The sequence below is a fragment of the Peromyscus eremicus genome, chromosome 9 (genome assembly GCF_949786415.1).
Source record: "Peromyscus eremicus chromosome 9, PerEre_H2_v1, whole genome shotgun sequence".
Taxonomy (NCBI): domain Eukaryota; kingdom Metazoa; phylum Chordata; class Mammalia; order Rodentia; family Cricetidae; genus Peromyscus; species Peromyscus eremicus.
In genome coordinates, this window is record NC_081425.1 from 44,545,748 (window position 1) to 44,567,675 (window position 21,928).

Genomic DNA, 21,928 nt, shown 5'->3' on the forward strand with positions numbered 1-21,928 from the left:
TTAATGTTGCCAAATTGTATACTTACGAATGTTTGAAATCAGCATATTATATATTTTTAATCACAAGATAAACTTAAATAAAAATATTGGCAAGATTCTGCCAAGATATTACCTTTGAGAGGAAAAGAGGGGTCATAAGTGGTCTGGGAACAGACTGAGCTAGAAGAATGTCTAAGTAAAAAGAAGAACATGTTTTGGAGTCTACCTTGGGTTTAAATCTCAGACTAACATTGCAAACTGCAAAGAAAGCCAAGTTATATAAATGGCCGAGCTTCATTTTCCATACGTGACAAAAGGGGACAATAATTTAATAATATCTTCATATAGTGTTACCACAGGATTAAAGAAATTGGGATGACAAACACATGGAGACCCCAGACCAATGTGAGTGTATTCCCCCGGACTCACTTCTAAGTTCAGGGCCTGAGTTACAGTTTCCACTCTGTGCAGTCTCACTGCATGGTGTGAGTCCCGGACATGCTCAGAAGCATGCAGCATGCAGAAAACCACTCCATGTTTGTAGTCAGAACCAGCCAGGTTGTGGTACCCTCCTCTGCATCCCTACTCAACAATTTATCACTGTGACTAGAATCTGTGTGGAATCCCCCCCCCCCCATTTTCAGGTGAACCCCTTAGGCTGCTTTATAACAGCATTATCTATAAATGATGTCTTCTGCTTTCTGACCGTCATGGTCCAGGAATCTGTCAGGATGATGGTGGCCACGGGCACCATCAGGTGTAGGGAATGCCACCAGTATTTAATGGGATAGTAGGATTTGCTTTTGTTTGCTTTCTTGAGACAGGATCTCACTATGTACAGCAGACTTCCCTAAAAATTTTAATCCAACTGCTTCAGCCTCTTAGGTGCTGGGATTGTAGGCATGGGCCACCATGCCCAGTTGATACGGCATTTGCTTGGATGCCTACAGCATCCCTTTCATGTCCTCCTTGCCACGAACCTCACATATACAAACTTGGGGGGAAATTTCTGTTTCAGACTGAACTCCAAGTGCATTAAGGAGAGAGGAGGTCTTTCCTCACTCATCTCCTCACACACAGCACTGGCACTGAGCCTGAACAAAACACACGGGTAGATGCTGTGGGAGTTATGATAAGGGCCTTCATTTTCCAGGGTTCAATAAAAAGAACCTGAGGGTAATGACGTCCGATAGGAAATTATGACTATCTTTTCATGACTTCAAAGACCATTCATTGTTCGGCTGTCTTTTTGAAAATGTTTCATTTAAAATTAATATCTTGAATACTTGTCTTTTTGGGGATTTTATATAATAAAGCAGGAAGGAAAGGGAACTCAAAGCCACATTCTCCTCTACTTGGTGGAAAAAGGAAGAAGGAAAGACCAGATTGTTTAAATTGCTGGGCTTTTGTGTGACTGACTCCATTCCTTTCTTAACACATGCTTTACAGAAGATACACAAATGTAGACATCCCACAGAGACAAGATGAGCTGACGGGATACTCAGTGCCTGCCCACAGGACAGAAGGCACAGTAAGTCTGGTGGTGATTACACTGAGATGCTTTTATCTTGGTCCTTTGGCCACATCCACCCCAGTACTAGATTCTCTCCTGCATTGCACTTTCCGAACACCGACTGTATGTGTTCTATTTTTAGTAATGCTTTTTCTCTTAGCGTCACTTGTCTCTTATTGAATACATTTAAAGTGCTGGTCTAGTACACAGGACTAAAAAATGAGAAAAGGATTTTATAAGAAGGAATGAAAACGTATCAACCAAAACAATTACACAAAACCAATATGGTAGAAGTCAAGATTTATTGAAAAAAATTAATATATTTGCTATAAAATTTGTAAGAGGAATATTTTCCGAATGGTTTTCGATGCATAAACCTGAATGCTACATACCAAGCACAGGACAGCAGATGTAGTTCTTCCCTCTAGTCACATTTTATGAAAATTGTTATGCAGTCCATGTGAAAAGAACGCACGATGGAGAACTGTTACGTTAGAAAAATAATATCCTTGATAAAGCATTCTCAAGGAGTCCAATCATAGTTTTCTGCCTCTGCAATAAGGCAAAAGTCCCTGGAACAGCATATAACTTAATTTACAAAATACAATAACTGTTCAGACACATATTCAAGTTTTCTTTTGGTATGATTTTTTTTCCCACTGTAAAATTATGTTTTTTTTGTTTTGTTTTGTTGGTTTTTTGTTTTATTAACAGAAAGACCTTCAGGAAAATGTCACTTAATGTTTTCAACTATATATTACATATACAACTCTGTAGCCTAGCAACCACCATTGCTACACCGCCATTAACTTTAAGCATTTGCTCGGTGTTCTACTTTGCAACAATGCCTATTTTGAGATTTTTGTGGTCATTGAAATCATTGCTCGGTATTCATAGGGACAGGTCTGTCATAGCAAAGTATAAGGCTTCGTCTAGTTTAAGGAACTGGTACACAATTACATTTCCACTCACAAGAAAACGCCACAGATGTCACTGAACAAGGCTTTGGTGGCTCCACACAGGTCCCACGCTGGACGACCCCAGCCCTCCTGCTCCTCTCTTGTCCAGCCCTGGCTGGCTTCGGACCCCTTCATTTCCAGCTTTCCTGGCCATCAGTTAGGTCGTTTTAATTCCTTCAAAGGCACACAACTTCCATCTCTTTTCCAACGTTGCTCCCACACCAGTGAATTCCTGTTTGAACATGCGTGGCAGCCTCATCAGAAGCATTTCGATTTCATTGGCAGATATCTGTTAGGAAGAAAGAGGAGTCAATTTTGGGAAAGGAGCCCACCTGAAAACTAGAAATGGACAGACCTAGGCAAGCCCCACTTTCCACTGAGACATTTTGTTTTCTCCTGGGCTGTCAAGCAAGAGGGTGAAGTGCTGGGCCCTTGCCCTATCCATGAGCAGCCGGCAGCGTGGGTGTGGGGTGAGCCAGGAGTTTCTGGGTTCACCCTTCCTGTAGCTGGAGAGATGCCTCACCGGCAGAGCCATGTCTTACCCTTCCCTGACATGAAAGACTCAGAACAAATCCCCACCACTGCTGTGCTCAGCCTTACCTGCCTGGGGCAGAAACTTTCTGTAGCTCATTGGGAACCAGAGGCCTTAAGGGTGGATTTCTTGCTATTCAAACTCTTTCTCTTAAAGATGATAAAGATTTAGAAATGAAGACTAAACCTCAAGTGTATAGCAGTGAAAATCTTGATAGCCAGTCATTTAAAGAAAAAAAAAGTCACCATGTCTAGACAAGTGTTTTAGTTCAAAATTTTCCTTAGATTTTTCTTTTTAAAAAGCAGGAACTTCTTACCTTAATAATGACTTTTGCTTTAAATGAAGAACGAATGAACTTTGATCTTGCCTAGCACAGTCAATGTTCTTGTTTTCTCGATTGTGTCCTAATCTGGTGTACAATGTGAGAACATGTATACCAATATGGCTAATTTGGGGGCTGATACTCTGTTTGAAACTCCTATCTGCTGCTGTTGAGAGTTAAATGAACCTCAGACAGATAATTAGTCTCCTTAAGCCTTAGCGGAAGGGAGTAAAACTTAAGGATGGTGTCAAAGCTGTTGGCTTAGCACAGATTTGGGCACAGAGAACTGTGCCATGAATCAAAGTGATTATCATTTTTCATGGTGTAACTGCCACAAAGAGATTGTTGTAGAGTCTACACTTCCCATTTAGCAATATTAAGACTCTCTTTTTGGCCTATCTTCTAAGAGAATGTCAAATCAACCATATTTAACATTTACCTGGAAAACATTCCATATATATTCAATATTCCTAAGCCTACACTGTAAAATTTTAGTTAAAGAGGCATTTCTGAAAGGTAAAATAGATTATATTCTTTTAAAAATACTTACTTGTATTTATATGTGTGTATGTATAGCATGTGTGTGGGGATGCCAGAGGAGGGTGTCTGGTCGTAGAGCTTGAGTTACAGGTAGTTGTGAGCCACCTGCTGTGGGTAATAGAAACTGAACTCAGGTCTTTTGGAAGAGCAATAAGTACTCTTAACCATTGAACCATCTCTCCATCCCCTAATAGACTGTAGTCTGGTGTGTGTGTGTGTGTGTGTGTGTGTGTGTGTGTGTGTGTGTGTGTGTGAATAATTTGAAATCTGAATGTATTGCACCATAAAACCATGTGAGAAAAGGATCATTAGACTCACAAAAAGCCACCAAACAGACTGTTTTCACAGTGACCTTGCAAAGTACCCCCTTTCCATGGGCACTGGAAGAGCACATTCTTCCACATCCTCACTTCTTTCCATGAGACTCCATGAGGTATGTGTAGCTGATATCAAAGACAGCTTGAGAGAGACCTGGGCATGTGGGTTGGGCCTGGACACGGGTCTGCTTTATATGCTTGCTCTTCAGCTGGAGTGGCCAGCCAGGCAAGAAAGGCACTGCTGTGAAACACCAGCCACCTGGGGCTCCTGTTCAGAGTGCAGCTTCCTTAGCTGCGTCTCTGGAGACCCTGGGTTCGTGCTCTGGAAATGTAGCCCAGAGAATCTATTTTTAACGAGTTCCCCCAGCAAGTCTTCTGAGAGGCTTCAGTCAGGCAGTCATGGATTGGACTCTGGGCTAAGCCTCAAGCAGCGTGGTCTTGGGCAGCTCACTTAGTACCCATGACATTCAGTTCCTCCATGTGTAATAGAACTATCACCTTCCTGCATGGTTGGGAGGGGTAATTGAAGTAAATAAAAGACAAAAAAAAAAACAAAAAACAAAAAACCAAAAAAACACCCTCTGTCTCCATCCAGTACATGGATAACAATAATGCTAGTGTCTGAAGTTTTGTGACAGAAGGTCAAGGTCTACAGTCAAGGCCACATGAGATGAGTACAGGAGATATGTGGCCAAACTCAGTGTTAGGCCCATGAGACATTTCCTTTACTTAACTGACACACCTAAAAACATGAAGGTTGTACAGGTTAGCTGAGTAATCTGTGTTGTTGCTATTGATACAGGTCACATACTGTTTAAATCAGGCCAGTTATGTCTACCTCTTCACAGCAATCATTTCTTCTCTAAAGAACAAAAACAAAACAACCTAAGTTATACGTGTCTGAGTGTCTTGCTTGCTAAGTCTGGGCACTACATGGCATGCAGTGTCTAGAGGCCAGAAGAGGGCATCAGGTCCTCTGCAACTAGAGTCACAGATGGCTGTGGCCACCACCTGAGTGCTGGGAACTGAGCCTAAATATTCTGGAAGAGTAGCAAGTCCAGAACACTTTCAACATCCTTTTTCCAAAGTTCATGCTGAAGACGGTATCTTTATGCTTTATGAGGCCAGGTTGCCCCTTTACAAGTTCTCTCTTCCCTTTTCTAAATCTTTTTTCCTTATTTTACACAAGAAACAGTTCAGTTAGGCTCTATTCAGATATGTTGTTCCCTTCACAAACTCCTTTCTTCTCTTATAGGAGGTGATGCCTGTCAAACTCGGGCATCGTTCTTTGGATGGGCCGTCTCCCCTCAGATCAAGTGGAGGCCACAGCAGTGAGGAGGCAGCGTGGGGTTAGCCAATAGCTAGTATCCAGGGTAACCATCCCCTCCCTGGGGAACCCAGGAGGAAGTCTTAGGAAGGAGGGAAACAAGCAAGTGGAGACATTGTCTACTCTGGAGGCTGTGGCACTGGAACAGCAAGCACATGTCGCGACTCTGCAGCTGCCTGGGAAGGTCTAACAATGACTGAACCAAATTTTTTTTTAATTAAAAATTTTCATTTATTTTATATACCGATCACAGTTCCCTCTCCTTGCCTGCCATCTACCCCCTTCCCTATCCACTCCTCCTCCATCTTCATTCAGAGAGGGGCAGCCTCCATGGGCTTCAACAAAGCATGGCACATCAAGTTGAGGCAGGACCGAGTTCCTCCCCCTGCATCAAGGCTGGACAAGGTAATCCAGCATGGGGAATAGGTTCCCAAAAGCCAGCTAAGCATGCCAGGGACAGGCAGTGATCTCACTGCTAGGAGCCTCACAGACAGACCAAGCTACACAACTGTCACACACATGCAGAGGGCCTAGGTTGGTCCCATGCAGGCTCCCAAAGTCCAGAGTCCATGTGCTCCCATGAGCTCCGGTCAGTTGTCTCTGTGGGTTCCTCCATCATGACCTTGACACCCCTGGCTTACACAATCCCTCCCCCTTTCTTCAGAAGGACTCCCAGAGCTCAGCCCAGTGCTTGGCTGTGGAACTCTGCATCTGCTGAACCAGATTTTTAAAACCCAAACACCCCAAGGTTCTATAATTCTAACCACACTCTCATGAGGTAGGCAATCATTTACAAATATGGAAACTGAGGGGTCAGGTAACTTGGTCAGGGGGAGCCACAGAGTGAGTGTGGGGTTGGCTTGGGTCCAGGCGTTACAGTTGGAGTGCCGTTCTCTTATCAGAAGGCTGCATGGAAAGGATTAACAATGGTCTTTTGGTCATGCCTCTGTACTCATGAGGTAATGCTGGCAGTGAGGGACTGTGTGAAGGAGGGCTGGACTTCTGTGTGGTGAATACTGGTAGATGGATGTCCATACCAACAACCAAACCCTGAGAACTCCAAATGAATCAGGCTCACCTACACTGTCTTAGGGTTTCTATTGCTGCAATACAATGCTATAACCCAAAAAGCAAGTTGGGGAGGAAAGGGTTTATTCGACTTCCACTTCCACATTGATATTCATCATCAAAGGAAGTCAGGACAGGAACTCACGCAGGGCAGGAGCTGATGCAGAGGCCTGGAGGAGCACTGCTTACTGGCTTGTTCCTCATGGCTTGCTCAGCCTGCTTTCTTATAGAACCCAGGACCACTAGTATAGCGATGGTACCACCCACCATGGGCTGGGCCCTCCCCCATTGATCACTAAATGAGAAAATGCCTTACAGCTGGATCACATTTCCTCAACTGAGGCTCTTTCCTCTCTGATGACTATCTCATGTCAAGTTGACACAAAACCAGCCAGTACACACACTTCCATGCTGCTGAGCACCACCCCAGAAATCACAACCAAAGGGACAGCAGGTGATGGGCAGCCATGGCCAACACTCACATCTAGGTACTGTACTCTCTTTGGACCTGTTTGCTCATTCATAAGACTAGGGGATTAACTGGCAAGGAACTCACTAAATGCTCCGAGGGCTTGATCTGAGCACTGGCTTCTCCTGTTAGTGTGAGTTCTGGGGTGAATCATTCAAAACCTGCCCATGCGCTGGGCTGTGGCACAGAGCTCAAACTGAGGCACCTTGGGTACACTGTTATAGTAGAAAATGAATGGCAAGCAAATTGAAGTACTATTTACTCCATGCTGCTCTTATTTATTTTCTCACTTATGCGGGTGCACAAAAGCCAGTGTGCATGTGGAAGTGTGCGGACACCTTCACATCATCTGTTCTCTCCTTCTACTTTCATGTGGGGTCCGGGAATAGAACCCAAGTCATCAGGCTTGTGTGGCGAGTGCCTTTTCCCACGGTGCCATCTTCCAGGGCCATGTAGTCAATACATGGAACACAAAAAACTATAGACAGTTAAACTGAGGTGGAAAGGCATTAAATGAGTTTCCCCGGGAGCAGTGAAACTGAGTCTCAAAGTACTTGCAGCTTCTCAAGTGTAGTGAACTATCATTTCTGCTGGTAGTGTCAGCCAAGAGCCGGGCTCTGCTGTATGGTGATGGGGCAGAGCAAATGAAGTCCCACCCAGTATAGCTAGCATATGAGGGGCTTTTACACCATCCTAGACTCCTCCTAAAGACAGTCACCATGCTCATCAGGGGAAGATGATGAGAAGCTGCTTGTAGGCCAGCGTGATGGTTTTCAGGCCTTTCCCAGCTTCTGGTGATGCTTTTAGGATGTTTTGCACTTGGGAATGAGCAGTATTCTTATTTACCTCATCTCCTCCTCCTTACTAAGTCACTACCTCTTGTCATTTTTCCTCTCTCTTGTCATTTTTCCTCTCACAATGTCTCTTCCTACCAGGATGTTCTCAGGCTTCTGATAATTATTCCTTCAGTAAGGTGTGAACTGTGACGAGTATTACAAAAGGAATCAGGTGAAAAGAAAATCCGTAATAACTCGGGGGCTTCCATGGTGTGACATCACAGAGGAAACCTGTGAGATTGGCTGCATTTGTTCCCTGCTCTGTTGGTGCTACCTCAAGCCTACAGCCCCCTCGCCAGGCCTGGAGACACAGGCACACAAGTCAGTGAGGCCTTGATGGAGCGACGGTATGTCCTATACTGTCAGGTAAGGCAGGCTGGAAGGGCTCTCCCCTGGGACGCCGAGAAGCTGCCAGCCCAGGCTGTGTTATGGCTGGGGAGCCAGCCAGGCCAAGTACAAAGCCCTTGTTCTTCCACAGGACACACTGGCTTTTGACCTTTAGAGTGGGTGTGAATGGTGTTCATTCCCGCATCAAGCATGGTACGAGCAAGCACAGACACTGTAGGATGAGTAGTCAGTGTAGACGAGGAAGGGAGAGGAGCAAAAGGGAGGATTTACAAGGAATGAAGGAAGAAATGGAAGAGGAAGGGAGGTTCAGAGGAGGAAAAGATAAACGAGGAAGAATTAAGAGGAGGAGAGGACTTGGAAGAACAACAAGAGAAGGGAGGGAAGAGATGCCACACTGGTTCACATCCCAGAAGAAAGCTCTGGCCAGAGCTGGCCTCCAGGCTGCTCTTCTTCTCTCGGGTTCTGAGATCTCTGACTGCATCTCACCTTGCCCAAGTTGGTACTTTATTCATTCATGTCTGATTTTCAAGTTCGTTAATAATACGTTTTGGTGGGGGTGGGGTTGCTGACATTGAATCTAGGACCTTGTGCATGTGAGTCAGGCACTCTTATTTTTTTTTATGTGTTACACCATTTTCTCAACTATAAGCTTTCTGAGAGCAGAACTCTAGCTTATGTCTGCTGTATGCTGGCAGCTTGCCCTGTTCCCGCCTGGACAGGAGGAATAACCACATAAAAAAGATTGACATGTTCTAGTGTTGTTTGGGCATCATGAAACCCTCTCTGCTTCCTCGCTGTTGAGGTTTTGTTTTTTTTCCCTCTTTTGCAGTCAAGTGGAGAATCTATTCCCTTCTGGAGGTGCTATGCTATCTAAAAAGCACATTCATTACAGTCTGTCTTAGCAATAGTTCATTAATGCTCGGTGACAGCTGGCTGTTAACAGCAGCATATATATCATGGTGATGAGTATTCATGTGGGAAATTTAAACATTCCACTAGGAACATTTCACCCACCTTCGCTATCCGCCAACAGTCCAGGAGAGAACACTGAGCCATTAAAGGCAAAATCAGGATCTCCTGGAAACTAGAAAGATGCTGAAATTCTGTATGTGCAGAGGGATGTTTTTTAAAATGCCGATGATCTTTCCTGGGTGAAAAATGCTCACCTACATCTGAGCACCCAAGCTGATGTGGTGTCCTGCCACAGAGGCAGGCCTGCCTGCATCTGGCAGCATCTGTTGTCATATGGGTCTGTTGTTTTGGAACCAGATTTTCCACACTAGGAGTTTGGGGTACAGGCTGTAAATCGGAGAAGAGCCTCTTGACCAGTGGTTCTCAACATGTGGGTTGCAATCCCTTTGGGTGTCAAATGACCCTTTCACAGGGGTTGCTTATCAGATATTTACACATTCTGATTCATAATAGTAGCAAAAATTATAGTTATAAAGTAGCAACAAAATACCTTTACAGTTGGGAGTCACCAGAGCATGAGGAACTGTATTACAGGGTCGAAGCATTAGGAAGGCTGAGAACCACTGCTCTAGACCATCTGTGTGAGCAGTTAGAGGGAGCGAAGGAAGAAAGGCAGGACACAGTCAGTTGCCACAGCTCTACTCCAGTGTCTGTGTGGCTTAGCATCCCGTGGGGGTGGGGGTGGGATGGGGAGGGTGGTGTGGCTGGTTCACAGCTGGGATTCCATCCACTCCAAGGTGACTGAACCCTTGGTCAAATGGATTTGTCTGTTCTGAAGATTCAGCAAAGCCTCCTGAAGCCCTTGCCCTGTCTGACTTGGTCTCACATTTCTGATAGAAGACGAGTGGGTGGGGGGAGGGGCACACGAATGTCATTACCAAGAACAATATTTAACTGGAAAATGGCCTATTATTGGGCTACATGGTTTTAGGAGCCATGAACAATTTACATGGCCAGCATAATTTAAATTAATTCTCCTGCCCTTCCTTCCATTCCCAATCACTCTCATTCCCGTAAGCAGCCTTCGGGGAAATGCTAGGAAAAGCAGTTACGGTACAGGCCTGCACCAGGCCTGCTTTTCCTGCTTCCCTCAGTAGAGGGGTGAAGAGACTCTAAATGCTGGCTTACAGTTGTGCTGCTGCTGCTGGTGTCGAACCTCAAGGAAACTGTTGCTCTGAGTGGAAACTCCACAAAGCGTTTTTATTAGAGGCGGCAAGCTCTGTGGTGGTGGGACAGCCATGCCGCCGTAACGCAGCAGTAACCAAGGCTCTGCACAGGGCCACGACTCCCAGTCCATTCTGATTAACCGGAGGCCGCTGGGCCTGGCTGCCGCCTTGGAGACCCACAGCATCCCCAGGCTGCCTGCAGATCCAGGACTGTGTGCCTTTCTGGCAACTGACGTGGAGACAAAGCCCTCGTGAATACTTAGAGGGCAAACCTCTTATTGTTTTGCTCTCTCTTTAAAGCTCTGAAGACATGGGATTCTAGAATTCAGCAATGCTGGATTAAAAAGCCTAAATATCCCTGTAGGCTCACTGGGCTAGAGAGGATGTGTGGCACCCGGCAGCTTGCCTGTCCTTTGGGATACATTTACCTCAGGCTTGAGGAGAACACTTGGCAGCACTATTGCGAATTTCCCTGAGGAGACGGAGGACCGTGTGGGCAACGGTGCAGGCCAAGGGAGTCCCTGGGTCCTTCCTTTCTGAGGGAACTATATTGCTGTCTTCTATGCTAGAACTGCCCTCGGGGTCCTAGGGATTTCACCATGGCTACATGATGTGGATTAAGGCTCATCCTACCACTGAGAGCAGGTGTCCATGTGGTTCCCACAGCCCGCCCTCATACCGGGCTCTCAGGCACCTTCACTACCACAGCAGGAGAGAGCACTATTCTGACCACAGGGCTGTCTGAGGCAGCCTGGCACACTGTAGCTAGGCAGTTATCCCAACCCTAAGCATACTGGGATGAAGGAAGGCTCTGGCTGAGGCCCAGCTTCTGTCCACTACCCGGGGGGCATTACAGAAGAAGGGAATCAGAGGGGAGAAATGTCTTGTCATTGGCATACACAGACAGAAGCTTTGGAGGTCCCATTGCTGGTGGGCGTTCCCAAGTGGCAGCAGAAAGAACCTCAGTTCCTACTGCTGTTCCATTTAAATGTCTCTCAGCCAAGGTACCTTAATGACACCACCCACTATTGTCAGGCGTGAGTATGGGCACCCCAGAGTGGGAGCCGTGGTTCTTGCCTCTGTCTCTCCTCACATAGGGTCTGGGTCTATACCAACCCCAGAGCTCAACAGGGGACACCATTACATGGCCCTTCCAAGCTCCATCACACCTGCCTGAACTGTTGTGTGCTCACTGTGTGTGGCCTGCTGAGGCTAGTGAGTGTCTCTGTATCACCAGACTACAACTGGCCAAAGACTCCAAACACAGCCAAAGAACCTACAAGCAGATTAGTCTAAATTGGCCAGACAAAACTCAGAGCCAACATTATGTAACAAACTGACATCCTGAGACCACCATCAGAGAGAGCCACTTTCTGAGAAGACCCCCCCCTCCCCCAACGAAAGCAGTGGCAGCTGATCCACCATATCCAGAAATCTCAGTGGAAGAACACAGACTATGGAAAAATTCAAAATTCTCCTGGAGCACATTCCAGAGCAATTAAAATAAACAGAATATCTACAGAGAACTCAAAAGCTGGTTATACAAAAAACTCATGAAATTCAAGACAATACAGTGAGTTTAAATACAATTAAGAGGAGAATGGTCACAAGTGACCCACCAAATTTCTACTACCAAGACACAAACCTGACTAACCCAGTAACAAGCAATGAGCTGAGATCCATACTAAAATATCTACCATGAAGGAAAAGCCCAAGGTCACATGGCTTTACTACTGAGTCTTACAAAACTTCTGAGGTACTAATGCTGATTCATCTTGAACTATTCTGAAGAACTGAAATCCAAAGACCTTGGCAAACTCATTCTATGTAGCCAGCACTATCCTGTTACCAAAACCTCACAAGGTCACGATGAGAAAGAAAACATCTCTGATAAACACTGCTGCAATTTTTTTTAACAAAATACTAGCAAATTGAATTTAGCGGCACACCAGAAAGCTGAGTACCATGACAATGATGAAGTTATGAGTGAGTCTGTATATACAAATCATTAAATATAATTTATCACATTAATATAACAAAGGATAAAAATAATCCCAGTAAGTAGAGAAAACACATACAATAAAAGTCAACATCCCTTCGTAATAACATTTCTGAATAGATTAGTTTATGGTTTAACATAATAAAGGCTGTACATGAAAAACCCATAGCTAACATCATACAAAATCGGGAAATGCTGAAAGAATTTAAGATCAGAAACAATATAAGCTCATGAAATAAACATTAAAAATAGCTTCAGGAAGTCCCTGAAACTGACCAGATTCACTAGCCCCAGCCCCCTACCTCCCCAAGTGTATATAAGCAGTAAATAAGCTCATGAAGTAAACACTAAAAACAGCTTCAGGAAGTCCCTGAAACTGACCAGACTCATAGTTTCCTCCCTTCCCAGGTATACATAAGCAGTAAGAACTGCTGAAAAGCATTTTCAGACCAGCTGAGCTGCCTGGAAGAAAGCCAAGCCCACCGAACTGCGCAGAAATGGTGGAGACCAACTGGTCTACCAGAAAAGGACACTCTGCAACCTGGTGAGTAGCCTAAAAGTTTTGCAGTGTGCTCCGGGTTTCCATCACCCATGCTGCAGTGGGCTTTTGGTGATACAGCTTTCTTTACGTCATCTCTGTTCTAATAAGTAACACCAATAAAACTCAAAGATGCACCAATTTGGACTTTGGTGTTATCCTTACTTTGATCTGTCATTGGTTCCCTATCTGGGGTGAATAGATCTTTCTTCATGTCTCCCTAAGAATAGTGTCACATACACATAGGGATAGCTGAATACAGGTGCTATAAAAGGGAAATAGGAAAATGGGCAGAGGGCAGTATAGAAGAAGAGAAAGGTAAAAGGAATAAATAACACTAAGGATGTTTGAAAAAGTCATAGGCAATTGTAGTTTATGCTTACCTATAATTACATATAATATACAAAAAGCATATGTGGATATATAAAGTTATGTCACTTGAGGTGTTCATGCTCCCCCAAGAACCATAAATTATCTAACAAAACCTCTAATACCAGGTAAGATAAACCTCCTTTTGAGTTGCTGGTCAGGGGAGTTCAAAAAAATCAACCAACAAAAGAATTACAGGTTATTGCCCTTGCTCTTGGTTGCTTCCCAGAACTTGAAGGTAAATCCCTGTTGCTGACTTTGAACTCAGGACTTGTAGGATCAAGCCAGAACTGACCTGGAAGCCTCTTCCCTGAGGATTAGCATTCCACAGTATCTGAAAGTGCTATGCAGCCAGAGCCTACTCAGATAGAGTCTAGGAGCCACAATAAGACATCTCCACAGGTACAATGTGGCACTTATATCTTGGCAATAACCCACTACTCTCTACTGCATTAAAGTCTGCCCAATAGGAGGAAATGCATGCCTGCTACTCTAAACCTAGCCAACTATCCATTGCCAAGCCCATGGAACTTAGAGGACAATGTACTACTGCGACATTCCTAAACCATTATAATTGTTAAGTGCATTCTTTTTTTTTTTTTTGGTTTTTCGAGACAGGGTTTCTCTGTGTAGCTTTGCGCCTTTCCTGGATCTCCCTCTGTAGACCAGGCTGGCCTCAAACTCAAAGATCCGCCTGCCTCTGCCTCCTGAATGCTGCCTGGCTGTTAAGTGCATTCTAAATGCTCTCCTTATACCCACAAATCAGTGTAGCTCTTGCTTCACATCAAGGAGCTTCTTTTTGCAGCAGAGGCCATTGCAGAAAGCCAGATATGGTCAAAATGCCAAGAACAACTACCCATGCCCAGTCCCACTGCAGAGGAGGGATGGAAATATTTTATGAGCCAGAGGATGCCTGCTGTGAGACTGTGTCTTCTATATATGACAGGAAACCTTCAACCATGTCATTTCAACAATACAGTAGCCCAGACAAGACCTGAACAATGACAGTACCAGTTGACATCCCATGCCAGGGTGGATGGCAGAAATTTAACAAGGTCCCACCCCTAGATGAAAAACTACAGGCAATTAATGACTACTGAGAAAGGAGCAATTAGTCTTTCCCAAGGATGAGCCCCTAATTGATTATCAAATACCAGTGGTCATTCCTAAAACATACACATCGGAGCAACACTAAATGGACTCCGATTGTTATAATTATATTTATGAATATATGTAACAATAACAATGAGAAATAATTCAGTTGGTAAATGGGCAGGTAAACTGAACTAACAGCTTTCAAAAGAAGTGCAAATGGCCAGTACATAAAAATGTTTAACACTCTTAGCCACCACAGAAATGCCAATCAGAACTACAGGGAAATTCCATATCACCCTGTTTAGAAGGACTATGAGGGCAAATAACAAATACTGCTTAGGAAGGAGGAAAAGGAACCCTTATATGCTACTGGTGGGACTGTAACTTGTCCATTCACAATGGAAATCATTATGGAGTTTCCACAAAAAAATTAAACATAGGGACTGGACTAGGGAGATGGTTCAGTGGTTAAGAGCACTAACTGTTCTTCCAGAGGACGGTAGTTTGAGTCCCAGCACCTACATGGTACCTAACAACCATCTATAAGCCCAATTCCATGGGAATCTACTCTTGGCCTCCACAGGCACTGCGCACTCATGGTGTACATACATGGAGGCCAAGCAACCAAGACATAAAATAAATGTTGAAAAAATTAAAAATACAACTCATGATCAAACTATACCACTCTAGGTATTTACCCAAAGAAATCTCATTTAGGATTCAGAGATACCTACCTACTCATGTATCCTATTATAATATTTATAATAGCCATGCTATATAATCAGCCTGGGTGTCATTCAACAGATGAATAGGTATGTGGTATAGAATTATTCATCTATAAAGAGTGCAATCTTGACATTATGTTAAGTGAAATAAGCCAGCACAGAAAGGCAGGGGCTGCACCTCACTCATTTGGAAACAAGCACTTGATGTAGGTAGAATAGTGATTACTAGCTCTTGGGAAGTGGGTGACAGGAGGTGGCTAATGAATCCACACTGCAGGAATTTAGGAAAATACCACGCTAAACTCCCCTAATATGTACAATTAATGTGTACGAACAGAACAAATTTTAAAGTCTTAAAATCTAACTCCTTTCATCCTTCATCAAGAGGCACAAAATGTCTGACTAAAATCCACGTGCAGTTCCAGATGATTCCTCTCAGAGGGGAAATATCAGGTCTACTTGGAGCTCAAGCAGCGCTGTGATCATGTGTAGGTGAAATCTCCAGCATCAAACGAGGATGCAGTGTGATAATGTGATCCTGCAATCCGTGCTAACCACTGAGTACCGGGGATGCCCTAGATGTCACTGCAGGGACACAGAGCTGCAGGCTGAGCAGCTGCTCAGACAAGGCCAGTGTTCTCTGGTTATCTCCTGAGATGTGGCTCTCACAGCCAGCCCTGGTTGGTTAAAGGAAGTGGCTTTAGCAACAGCACGCCCTCTCAACTGTTCACCTTAACACAGACATTGCACCTTTTTTCCTGTCTCTTTGCATCTGTCAAAAACACTGCTAATTTTCAGACGAGAAAGCTGAACTTTAGAAAAATGGCAATGACGTCTGATTCTGAGTGTGACCCATAAGGGGCTCAGCTGAGAATAACTCAGCAGCCATTTTTTTTATTTTTTATTTTTTTAACACTTAGAATAATGTTAAAAACAGCTATTGATAGCATTTTCTTGAGTATCATGTCAGATCTTTAAGTTATCGACACTGATGGTCCCTCCATGTGAAGTCTCTAACATGGAATCTCGTGTGAACATGGCCTAAGGAACCTGCCTCATTAGTCACTCTCACAATGTCTTCCTCCTTGTCTCAGAAACTTTCTGGCCAATCTGTAATTTCAAATCTCTCACAAGCTTTTCAAAGCACGTTGGCATCTGTTGACAGTGACAATTGATTTTTCTTTATATAAAGACAAAAGCAAGGAGATGACAACTGTCTGCCAAACCCTGGGTCCTCGGGGAGGTCCTGAAATGTGGCTCTATAGTAATGCAGATCATATAGCGTCCACCCGCCGCAAGCAACCTGCTAAGTTCCAACACTGAAAGTTCAGTCTAAGAAAGAACTTACCTTCGAGTCCAGCTGCTGCATGTATGACCACAGATACTCTATATTGGCTCCGAAAGGGTGGACATGAAGAAACGTTGATATGATGCCTGAATTGAAAAAGACAAACATCAGAAGTTATTTGGAGGAGAGTGGGAAGGCTCGGTTAACAAATGCCATCTAACCTCCCGGCTGAGTCACGGTCTGGCCGTTTCCAACACCTCTCAACCAGCGTCCAGTAATAGCACATTCTGCAGACAGGATGGGGACTGGGCAGAGAGACTACACTGTCTCACGGGATGGGAATGACAGTGGTTAGCATGGCTGGACTCTGGGACGAGGCACAGATGAATAGAGGTGTTTCTGAACAGAGGCACCCTGGAAGCAGTTCAACTACCAAGTTGATTTACCAATCTGAAATTGTAGTTTGGGGAGGGTTAAACGATCTCTTTTCTCTCCATGGACTTTGTGGTCTGAACACGGCCCAGACAGCTGTGTCAGCTCATGCTGCCTTGAGTGTCCTTGATAATTACAGTTGCTGGTTATGGAAAGTGTGTACTCCACATTCCGACATGTTCTCCATCTACCTCTTGCCGCTGCGTGGCTTCCACAGGCCGTGGCTGCTGGGTGAAGGGGGCCTGGTGCTCTCCTTTCTCAGCTGTAACGTACAAGATCATTTGCAAAGGTCTGGGAATGGGCGCTCTGGCAGAAAACCTTTCCATCACAAGACCAACCATCAGGGTTGTGCCGGCTAATGGCTGGATATTAGTGTCAGGACCAAACTGAAAAGCACGACCTTCCCACCCCCGCTGCTCCCGGGTCCAAAAGCAAAATAGCGAGGGAGTCAGTTCCACAGACCATGTACTGCTTGGTGAAAAGGTCGAGCGCAGATGGACACTTTGAAGTTTTTAATCAGGTTTAAGGTGTATTACATCTCCCACACTCTGTACTGTGAGAACCAGTACTCGTGAGTCAAGGGTCACCTGCCTAAAATGCACTCAGGGCAAGCACCGGCCAAGCGGGAGGTCATCCTACATGTGCAGGGGCCTTGAACTGATTAGGGATGGTGTTTGTCCTCTATGATATGTGGGATGCTCACGGATGAGTGGCAGCCAGATTTCAAAGGCAAGTTCCCCGCTTATCCTTAGGCTAAGGATAGAGAATTGAAGAGTCTAGACGAGTACTCTTGATGACTGTCTTTGGAGGATTGTTCAGATGAGGCTTGCATGAGGATGGCAGGAACATTACATCTCCATCAGTCGGAAATATTGGTATTCTGAGACACAGAGAGCCCGCCTTTTATTCAGAGTCTATGCAGACCTACCTTTCTCCAATCTATAGTTTTATGACATAATAGGGACCATCATAGGTGACTGTGGCGAGTTTAACATCTTTAAGTGACCACTTGAGAAAATGCAGTTTCTATGTTCTGTATGCTCAGTTTTCTTATCTTAAAAATCAGATTCAATTGGGGGCAGCTTCGTAAATGAAGTGTCTATTGCTTCCTGAAAGGAACTGGGCTGCTCCTTGGAATGGACAGCTGGGCAGGTGGTGTGCAGGTAACCAAAGCTGTTGTGAATTCATGCACACGATAGCCATGCCATGTCTACAAGATGCATTTCACAGTACTCCTCCCCACCCTCTGGTTCTTCCCCCCACAGCATGCCCCCTTCTACAGTATTCCTGAGCCTTGTGGCAGATGTCCCACTTAGGCCTAGAACTCCATCTCTCACTCCCAGTGCTCCGATCAATTATGCATCTCCTCCACTGACTGCTGCTCACTGGGACAAGAAGCTCCCCTGACCAAGACTGAGAGCAGCCCAGGACTAGGGGTGTGAATATTTAGGTGCCAGCCTAAACCCTGGCAGAGATGGGGCAGGTGATTGCCAGGCCCCACCCCTTACTGCGGAGCTCTGAGTAGTAGGTATCAGTTGAGGCGATGATCGGTAGGTTTCTCATGCTCCAGTGGGTGGTCCCACACCCCCACATTTATATGCAGCACAAACTGGATGAACTTAGAAAGGTACACACACATGCAAAACAAAACAAAAACCATCTAAAAAACAGACATGAAGTTAGTATGGGGGGAGTTAAAAGTGAAAAATGGGTGGTACAGATATCATATTTCATTGTATATGTACATATTTGACATTCCCAAGAATAAAGCAAAATAAAAAGTTTCTAAAAAAAGGGGGGGAGGGGCTTTCATTAACTCCAAAGTTAATGAAAAGTGCCAACATGTCTCCAAATGGACACTCATTTCTGGCACTCTGCTTGGTAACAGGGACACGGGAACTGAGGCAGAGGCTGAGCTGAGCAGGTGGGCTCTGTTGCCCTGCCCATTTCTGTCAGCAGCAGCAGCCTCCCTGCTTAAGAATGTGTCCTGGTAGTGCAGAACTCATTTGTAAGCCGACAATCTAAGTGGGATAAAAGGAGCAGATGTTGTCCTACTGGGGCGTTTTACATGTCTCAGAGCCCTGAAAGCTACTTGAGAAAATGCAAACCAGCTCTGTGTTAGGAGCAGCAGATCCCATTTGGAAGGCCCATTCTAACAGGCTACATAAAAGCATTCCATCAGGACCATCTATTTTAGCCTTGTTTTGATCCTCACTACCCAAGCGTTTGGATTAACCAAATAGGACTAGATTCTCCTCACCACCACACAGTTCTGGTGTTTTACATTAAGCACTTTGTGGCGATATGACATGAAGGTGCTGGGCACAGCAGGGACAAGTCAGAAAAAGGGCCATTCGTGTGGATTTCCGGTCTAGATGACCACCATAGACGGTAGACACAAATACTAAGACTAAAGGAAATATAGCATAACAAAGAGAAAACCAGCGACAGAACACAGAGTGCCCTTGGGTTTGGTGCAGAGCTATTTTTACACTGAGGGGTCATACTCAGGCTTCTTTGAGACAGTAACTTCCAAGTGGGAGATGTGGAGGAGCCTATCATACCAAGTCTTAGTAAGTCTACGCACAGTCCTTGGGCAGTCAAGGGTCATGAGTTTGGAATAAGCAGGCAAGACTAGGGTTAGCTGAAGAGGGCTGCAGCTCACATTTAGGTGTTGAAGAATCCATAGGGGATTATATTATTTTATGGTTGCTTAAAATTATGCGCGCGCGCGCGCGCGCGCGCGCGCGCGCACACACACACACACACACACACACACACACACGCTGGGCAGCGGTGGCGCACACCTTTAATCCCAGCACTCAGGAGGCAGAGCCAGGTGGATCTCTGTGAATTCGAGGCCAGCCTGGTCTACAGAGCGAGATCCAGGACAGGCACCAAAACCACACACACAAACCTTGTCTCAAAAAACCAAAACCAAACACACACACACTTAATTGAAGCTATGATAATTGGGGTGACAACACCCTCCCAGACTAAAAACAAAATTCCCTTTTGAGTTATTGGTCATGGGAGTCCAAAAAATTCCCAAAACAATTGCTGTTGTCTTTGGTACCTTCCAGAAAAAGAAGGTAAGACCCCATGCCTGAAGACACAACACACTTCAAACACAGGATTCGGAGGAATCATTCTACATCTGACCTGGAAGCCTCCTCCCTGATGACCAACTCTCATAGTATCAGAAGAAGCTGTGCAAGCTTCTGAGAAATGCATCCCATAGTCCTATCCAGCTGTGATGCCAACATACCACAACAATGGCCAGCACAGCAAGATAGTCTGAGAGATGCAACAGTGGCCCTGTCTCCTAGGGGTAACCAATAGCCACGTACTAAGACTTAACACCCACTGACAGGAAGGAATTCATGCCTGGCTCTGTAACTTTAGCCAAGTACTTGTGGCTGGTGAGAACATGGAACCTGGAGGAGAACCCACTACTTACCGCTTTCCTGAACCAGTATAATTCCTACTGCGTTGTAAAGACTTAGATCCTTCTACCACAGCTAAGTGTAGCTCTCCCCGCCTCATCAACGAGGCTTGTTTTTTACAGTAGACTAAAACAACTAGAGAAAGCCATAATGGGTCAAAATGAAGAGGTCAACTGACTGTGGGATAACTACACCCAATTAACGCATTAACAAGGCACCTGTACACCTAAGGCTCTGGGAACATCACGGAAGAGGGGAGGAAAGACTGCAAGAGCCGGAGGACCAAGATGGCTGCTGCAAGATAGATTCTTCAAACAAGCAACATGGAAGAGGATCTGGAAAAAGCTGGGAAGAATGGGTGGTGGATATGATCAAGAGACACTGTATGAAACTCTCTAAGAATTAATAAAAATACTAAAGAGTAAAAAAGGAGAAGTGAGCTGAGCATAAGCATTCATCTCTCTCTGCTGCTTGTCTGTGGGTACCATGTGATCATGCTTCATGCTCCTGTGGCTGTGTCTCTACTATGATGGACTGTAACCTCAACACTGTGAGCCAAAATAATTTCTTTCTCCCTTAAGTCACTCATATCAGGATACTTCACCACAGTGACATGAATGGTGACTAAGATAGAGAAGTCTTAACTTAATAATAGAGGAAATGGCGGCCTTCCACGGGATCCACTGCCCAGCTGGGAGATACTTCTCCATCATAGCTCCTTTTAGGGAGTTGGAAGGATTGCTCTCTTTTAATTCTAAATTTTCTAAGAATATAAATATGGCTATCTAGAGACTAGGTTTGGGGAAGAAGTCCTATCTTTTGTCATACTATCACTAGAGGAAGGCAAACTACCAATAGAGAATTAAAAGGAGAAATTAGTCCTTGGTTTGTTTTGATCAAACACTTCAGTCTCCAGCATTCTTTAGAGCAGAAAGGTTCTCGTATACTGATTTGAGACGAGTGTATTCTTTGTTCTCTTTTATGCAATCCACTGTTTACAGGTAGGCTGGCTCCAAAGATGAACCTTGAGGGGAACAATCAGTCTGCTGAGCATGCTTTTATTGAAGATACTGGCATATTTTTCTTTCTATTACACTCAAAGAGCTAATTTCTTTTTTCTGATACTAAAGACATTAGCAGAGACAGAAAGTTATAAACAAAACCTCCCTGTCTACTCCCGTTAATGTATAATAATTAGGGGCTGGAGAGATGGCTCAGCAGTTATGTATTACAGAGGACCTAAATTTGATCCCAAGCATCCATATCAGGGAGCTCACAGCTGCCTCTAACTCCAGTATCCGAGGCATCTAACTCCTCTGGCTTCCATGGGTACTCGCACACATGTATATATACATATATACATAATTATGAATAATTTAGAATGTATATAATTAAGCATATATTTAAAATTTTGTGAAAATTGACTAAAATGTATAGATATAAACATTTATAGTCTATACACATATTTTATGCTATATGTATATTTTATATACAGAACTATTTAGAAGTCATCATAAATAAAATATATTCTCCAAGGAGAACGTAAAATAAAATAGGAGGCAATCTCCAGTGAAAAGGAAATTAAAGTGGTGGCCTGTTCGAAATTTTAAAACCTTGTAAGTGGTCAGCATTATTCACACTTCTAGAAAATTTTCTATAGATCATTATGAGTTTTGTTATAGACCCAG

General features: G+C 44.4%; 1 protein-coding gene across 1 annotated transcript in view; it reads right to left on the bottom strand.

The window, feature by feature from the left end:
* Nucleotides 1–1,775: 1,775 nt before the first annotated feature.
* Nucleotides 1,776–21,928, bottom strand: part of Enox1 (ecto-NOX disulfide-thiol exchanger 1) — a 562,855-nt gene continuing 542,702 nt past the window's right edge. Inside the window, exons 17-18 of the mRNA XM_059273297.1 lie at nt 16,423–16,508; nt 1,776–2,740 (exon numbers count right to left, since the gene is read on the bottom strand). Of these exons, the coding sequence (XP_059129280.1) occupies nt 2,609–2,740; nt 16,423–16,508 (218 nt within the window). The 3' untranslated portion in view covers nt 1,776–2,608. The remainder of the gene's footprint in view (nt 2,741–16,422; nt 16,509–21,928) is intronic.